This window comes from Sesamum indicum, linkage group LG8, assembly GCF_000512975.1.
Source record: "Sesamum indicum cultivar Zhongzhi No. 13 linkage group LG8, S_indicum_v1.0, whole genome shotgun sequence".
Lineage (NCBI taxonomy): Eukaryota > Viridiplantae > Streptophyta > Magnoliopsida > Lamiales > Pedaliaceae > Sesamum > Sesamum indicum.
The window spans coordinates 17,917,412-17,924,096 of record NC_026152.1 but is presented as its reverse complement, the minus strand read 5'-3'; the positions used below and the strand labels follow the sequence as shown (position 1 = coordinate 17,924,096).

The 6,685-nt window shown below is 33.6% G+C and overlaps 1 protein-coding gene across 1 annotated transcript; it reads left to right on the top strand.

Moving 5' to 3' along the window:
• Nucleotides 2,446-3,778, top strand: LOC105169189 (NAC domain-containing protein 104-like). The gene is made up of 3 exons (XM_011089532.2): nucleotides 2,446-3,043; nucleotides 3,172-3,470; nucleotides 3,553-3,778. Exons 1-3 carry the CDS (start codon nucleotides 2,881-2,883, stop codon nucleotides 3,682-3,684), a joined length of 594 nt encoding a protein of 197 aa, XP_011087834.1. The 5' UTR covers nucleotides 2,446-2,880; the 3' UTR covers nucleotides 3,685-3,778.

Below are 6,685 nucleotides of genomic sequence, written 5' to 3'. Positions count from 1 at the left end.
TGGGGGGGGGGGGGGGGGGAGTGAGGGGTGATTAAAGGACAACAGAGGACACTAATGTTCAATGGTGTCATCTGCAGCAGTGTACTATTGTTTGCGGGTGGGGTGGGGTACCTTACCCTTCACTGCACACCACCTACGTGCATATCCCCATCCACACGTGTCTCACGCATCCATCAATTTTTCTATTTTTATAAAAATATTAATTTTAATTTAATTATGGTACAAATACAAACGAACGCCACAAGTATAATTTGTAAATATTTAATATAATATGACTTCCACATGATTATATATTTATGAGAAAGAATATAATAATGATAATTATAAATAATATAGATTTAGATAAATTATTATAATAGTTTTAATATTAATTAGAATGCTATAGGAATTCAATTTTTTACATCTTTATTTTCCTTCTTAGTTGAATTTTACCTCTCTATTACATTAGATCTATTTCATTGTAAGCCTATAAATGTGTGTAGATCTCTTAATGACTCTACGACCCAAATAAATTAACTTAGATTCATACCTTATCCAATCTATTTTATCCTACTCAAGATCCATAGGTTTTATATCCAACCAGATCCAATATTTGAGTCTGGTCAAATTCAGACCCGTTTTTCTTTCTTTTTTTTCGATCCATTTTTTCTATAAATTATTTTTTAATTTTTAATTTTTATTCATAATTTATAGGGGTGCCCAATTCAATTAATCAAAATTTCGACATATCAAAAATCAAATTATTAATAATTAAATAGATATATGTAAATGAGATTGGCAGAAAGGGACATTAATTATGTAACGTATTTGTGGTCAAAGTTGGTTAACTGGGAATCCAATTAACAACGAATGCTGTCAATGATCTAATTAATTACCATTGTTCCATCATCTAATCATACATATATATATATATATATATATATGCTTTCCTTAAAAGTGCAAAGGTAAGCATTTCAAGAAACCTACTCATTTTGTTTTTGAATTTCAACTTCTAATCCCAATTGCCCCTTCATTAATTACTACAACTAATTTAGGAGATCTTGAAAGATTTAACTTGATAACCTCTACATTTACTTATTTCATCTTCAATTCATTAAGCTATTTTTCATCTTTCTCTTCTTCTTCTTTTTGTTATTTTATTGGTAAAAGATACTAAACAGCCAACCAACATAGATATTTTTATTTAAAATTGAACATATCAATACTATATAAAAGGGTAAGTCTGTTACTGCAGTACGATCCAAATACAATGTAAATCGAAATAACTCTTTATGATTGAGTTATAAATAAGTTCGTTTCATATTTGAATCGGTTCGATCTCATATTTTATTTTACGACAAGGTGTGACTAATTTAATTGAACGAGAAGATTATGAGATTGGGGATTAATTGAGGCATGAAAGTGTAGTATAGAATTGATAATGGCAAGAATGAATGGATATGGTGAGGGTCATTCTCAACCTCATTAAGAGGGAATCAAGAAAGAAACAAAATTGAGATAAAAAGGAAAAAAAAAAACAGGGATGTAAGAACCCAATAATTTGGACCAACTTAATTATGGTAATAATTGGGTTTAGGGGCACTCCAGGTAGGTGGGCCCTTCCACCTAAGATCAGAGACCCACAATCTCATCCTATAGCCCTAATGCCACGTGTACGGTACAAGAAGTTGATGATATAAGCATGAAGTGTGATGATGACCCACCCTATCACCCTCACTCCTATAACCACAAATTTCTTGTCAAAATAAACTTCGTCGTATAATTCATTTTAAATTTTATAATTTAATCATATAATAAATACAAGAATATGATAATTAAGTTAAGTTATAATAAGCATAATTATAATGCTCTTTCCTGAGATTTATGTGGTTACATTAAGATCTTATATTGTTTGAAAAATCACATCTAGTAACAATAAAGTTTATTTTTGTCTAACAAATAAATCTCTCTATTAGTCAATATTCACCAAATTTACTTATATTTGGACGAAAAATATTTACCATCGATTGAATTATTACTTACTTATTGCATGTTAAATAAAATTTTTAATGTTGAGATTATCCTTATATATCTTCACATATTAATGCATATGATGATGTATCTTCACTCTTGTAAGGGTAGTTTAGTAAAAAAAAAAATATTTGACCTACAATAAATCAGTAAAAAGTCAATCGATGTATGATAGATATCAATTTTCATTCAATTTTTTATTAATATCAACAAATTTGATGAATTTCAACTGAAAAGAGACTTATTTGTTAAAAAGAAAGTAAATTTCAAATTAAAAATAGTAAATATAATTTTTTAGATCACGAAAGCTATAGATATAATTACAATAAGTTTTGAATTCAGAGTAATTATCCCTATAAATAACCTTTTATAAATATATGGGCACACATACGCATGTAGATACAAAATAGATACATCCTCTCCCACCCCCACCCAAGATCTGAAACAAAGTTCCCTCCAGTGACAACAGACCCCGTTACTTGGAAAGTACCCAACGTTTGGTTGAGGCGCCGCCTTGGAGTGGGAGCTCAGCAGTCAGCACACCACCACCCAACACTCTATACTTAAATATCAACAAAAACCCAAAAACAAAGCCATGCTCGCTCATCTCATCTCATCAAACACCTTCCATTTCACGTCAGTCCCTTTCTCTCTCTCTCTCTCTCTCTATAAATATCACCACCACTACCATTACTGCTACTCTACACCCCATCACACACACACACACACACACATATATATATATATATCAACAATTGTGCTTACACCACCAACACTTATCCAAACATACATATACTTGTGTCTGTGTGTATACATCATATATTCATCTGATCATCATCAAGAATCTTCTCTCTTTCTCATCATTAACTAATGGGAGAGAACAATTTCAACCTGCCACCCGGTTTCCGGTTTTACCCGACGGACGAGGAGCTGGTGGTCCATTTCCTCCAGCGCAAGGCGGCGCTTCTGCCCTGCCATCCAGATGTCATCCCAGATCTTGATCTTTATCCCTATGATCCTTGGGACTTACATGGTACATACATACATACATACACCGTATAAAACTAGCTACATACTTATGTACGTATGTGTGCATATATATGTAGTAGATAATATTGTGATATATATATATATAATCGGGTGGTGGTGGTGCATGCGTAGGTAAAGCAATGGGTGAAGGAAACAAGTGGTACTTCTACAGCAGGAGGACGAAAAGCAGGGTGAGTGGGAGTGGGTACTGGCAGTCCATTGGGGTGGAGGAACCCATTTACTCTTCCACCAATGGCCACAATGTAATTGGGTTGAAGAAATACTCTGCATTCTACATTGGTGAGCCCTCAGGATCACAAGCCGTCAAAACCAATTGGATAATGCAGGAATACAGGCTATCCTCTGATTCCACTTCATCCACTAGGTCATCCACCTCATCAAGAAGATCAAGAAATTCTAAGAATATTATTGTAAGTTCATATATTTAATTAATTTGGTATGATATCTTACATTATGTTATATTTATTTATTTTAATTTGTGTGTACATGTAGGACTATAGCAAATGGGTAATTTGCCGAGTGTACGAGTACAACGACGAGGATGATGATGGGGCAGAACTATCATGCTTGGATGAAGTTTTCTTGTCGCTGGACGATCTTGATGAAATCAGCTTGCCAAACTAGTTAGAAAAAAAAAAATAGCTAGGATCTAATTAAATATATGTTGTTAATTAATTGGCCTAGCTACTAGCTTACTATATAGTAGAATTTTCAAATATTTGTTCTTTGTTTAGAGAAAACGTTATTCCAAGTGTAACGCGACGTTTAACGTGCCAAAATCTCTGTCTATGTTGGGACATGGAATGTCTGTGCAGCAGTTCTCATAGAAAGACACCTGGGTATTAGGGTCTGAAAATCCATGCAAAGGGCAAGCCAGAAGCAGGGAGGCAAAGGGAACAGTGACCCACAGTTGCTTGGAAGTTGTGTGCACTTGATTTTGGGGGTGGGGGGAAATGGGATACTCACTCACGTGCAGAGATAATCGAGGGAGGGGGAGGGGGGTGGGGCCCAATGGGCATGGTGGGCTTTCTTGTTGGGTTTGTGGGACATTTTTAAACTTTTTCTTTGTTGGTTTTTGTTTTGTTCGTGTGATTAGGCTTTTTTTGGTATGATGGGTATTTGGTGGTTGTCTTGTGTCACAAAGCTGAGGGTCCCCATTTTTCTTTTCTTTTGTGGCTGCTTAGGGAAGCATTGAGTCATTTCTGATGCCACCACCACACTACTCTCAACCTTGCAACAATATACAAGAAATACTCATCTCCATTATTTTCTTTTTTATAATTTTCGATTTTTTTTGCTACTTGAAACTCCAATACTTTAAAGTTCTTATTCAGATCAAATTCAGTTGAAATCAACTAATTTTACTTAATCGGTATGTCAATTAGATGATAGTTTGTTTTTAATTGTACAACAATCATACGAAAGGTTGATTTTGCTCCCACCAAATCTACTCTGAATTAAATGTATCAAACTTGATGTGCTATATATAACTTAACGTTGTAATGAATATTTATAATTGACTTATTGGTAGTATTATATACTTATATTATGTGAAAATTAAACATGTTTTATTATCGAGTTCACTTCCAAAACCCATGCTATAACAATATAATCATGTGAGAATTTGAAACAAAAATGAGCATCTAAATTGACAAAAGATTCACAAGTTAGTGTAGTTAGTAAGCAATTATCTCAAGACTTGGTATTTTTAATACATCCACCACATGTATAACATCCAAAAGAATCAGGACATGAAATGCGTACTACTAATTGAAGCCCTGAACGCCATATAGTAAGTTAATAACTTAAACTTACAGGAAACCAAGAAAATGTGTGAATAAGGTGAGTGTGTGGACAATAAAACAGTGGCTGAAACAAAGTGGATAAGACACAGTAAGCATGTCCAATTAAGCACATGCATGTTTGTATGTGTGTATGTATGTATAGGGCCAGCAGAGACATAACAATTCAAATGTTGAATTTAAGGACATTCCCAAAGTCTATATGAACAAACTTCCAGGCTTGCAAGGTTGCTTTCAACATCATATGAAATATTGCAACTTGCGTTGGTCAAATTAAATGTTGCCAATATGTTACTACATTGAGTTGGCATCAACTTCCCAGCAACTACTACTCACCTTATTGATGAAATAACATCATGTATTTAAATCCATTATATATATGTGAAAATAATTATACACGTGCTATATATATAATTTTTTTTTTTCAGGTCGTATTACAATTCTCCTTAAGCAAAATCACAAGAGTCTCTTGCCGCTAAAGGATATTTGGTTTAAACCACAGTTGCTACTCCACTAGTCCATAACACATAATTTCAGCAGCGTGTACAGTGGACTAGAACATATCATTATTATTATTATTATTATTATTATTATATATGAAATGGATGGGTAAATGAAATTACAAACTATAACACAAGATCCTGACAATATTTGACTTCTCATCAACTCTTGTCTTTACAATAGAAATCAAAATAAAGAAACTCATGGAAGACAGTGCGATTTTGTACTTTTTTACCTTCCCTAGTCCTTCAACCTACCTGCCAAACATAGACCTACTTGACATAACTTTCTGGCTAAGTTTACTTATTGATATTTTGTCCTAATCCCAGATTAACTATTGGCATGACAGACATGCTTTATGCAGTTCCTAGGTTGCAACACTCCAATCTTTTTTTTAGTGGGTTGCACAATAACCCAAACCTTAGAGTTATTTTAATAAGACATTATGCATAGAATATCAATAAACCTCCCTACCAGCATGCCCACTTCAGATGAAGACAGAAAGTATAAGTTAGAACAACAAAACAAGAAATGAGAGATTTCCATATATAATAAAACTATTTTCGTTGCTTAATTAGCTCGTAAGCACTGAGAATGGTAATCATCGCCCCCATACAGACTGCATATATAAACAAGGACACATGCATATGTGTGTATGTGTGTGTGAGAGAGAGTGAATGTATAAGTGCACACTTAATTGTGAACAAAGGCAAGTCCCATGTATAGTTTGATGGTCTGTTTTATGCTTTGAACTTTGCTTGGAAAAGACCAAATCGAATTGAAAGTCATTATGATTACACAAGACATGCCTCTCATGGGCCAATCTCAACTTGTTCATAAAGTTTTTTAGTTTCATTGATAGAGACACCAAAGGAGAAAGGGAGGAAGGTATTGACTTGAACACAAGCCAAACCTCTACCTTACCTGCTTGTCTTTTTCTTAATAGAAATGGGCAGTTACATCATTCAAATACATAAAAAAATTTAGTGATTGATTAATACATCTAATTTCTCGTGAAGACATACATTAAAAGGAAACAAATGAGAAACTAATATGAAAACAAACTAATAATGACATCTAAGTGGGATTCGAACGCATAATCTCTTATAAAACAAAGAGTTTTGAAGTCTCAACCTCTAGAAATAATGATTATTGCTAAACGATTGAGCACATAGATAACTACTAACAATGAATTATTATTGGCCCAATATATGTAGCTTTCGAGTAAAGCTAATTATTCTATTCATGTTTTTCCACATTCAGGGTCAAAGAAAAAGCCCAAACTTAGTCAAGACCCCTTCTTAGGTTAAAAGTACAGGAGG

Coding starts and splice junctions, on each gene's coding strand:
- LOC105169189 (XM_011089532.2), top strand. CDS start 2,881: ATGGGAGAGAACAATTTCAACCTGCCACCCGGTTTCCGGTTTTACCCG. Junction 3,044..3,171: donor TGATCCTTGGGACTTACATG/GTACATACATAC, acceptor GTGCATGCGTAG/GTAAAGCAATGGGTGAAGGA. Junction 3,471..3,552: donor GAAATTCTAAGAATATTATT/GTAAGTTCATAT, acceptor GTGTACATGTAG/GACTATAGCAAATGGGTAAT.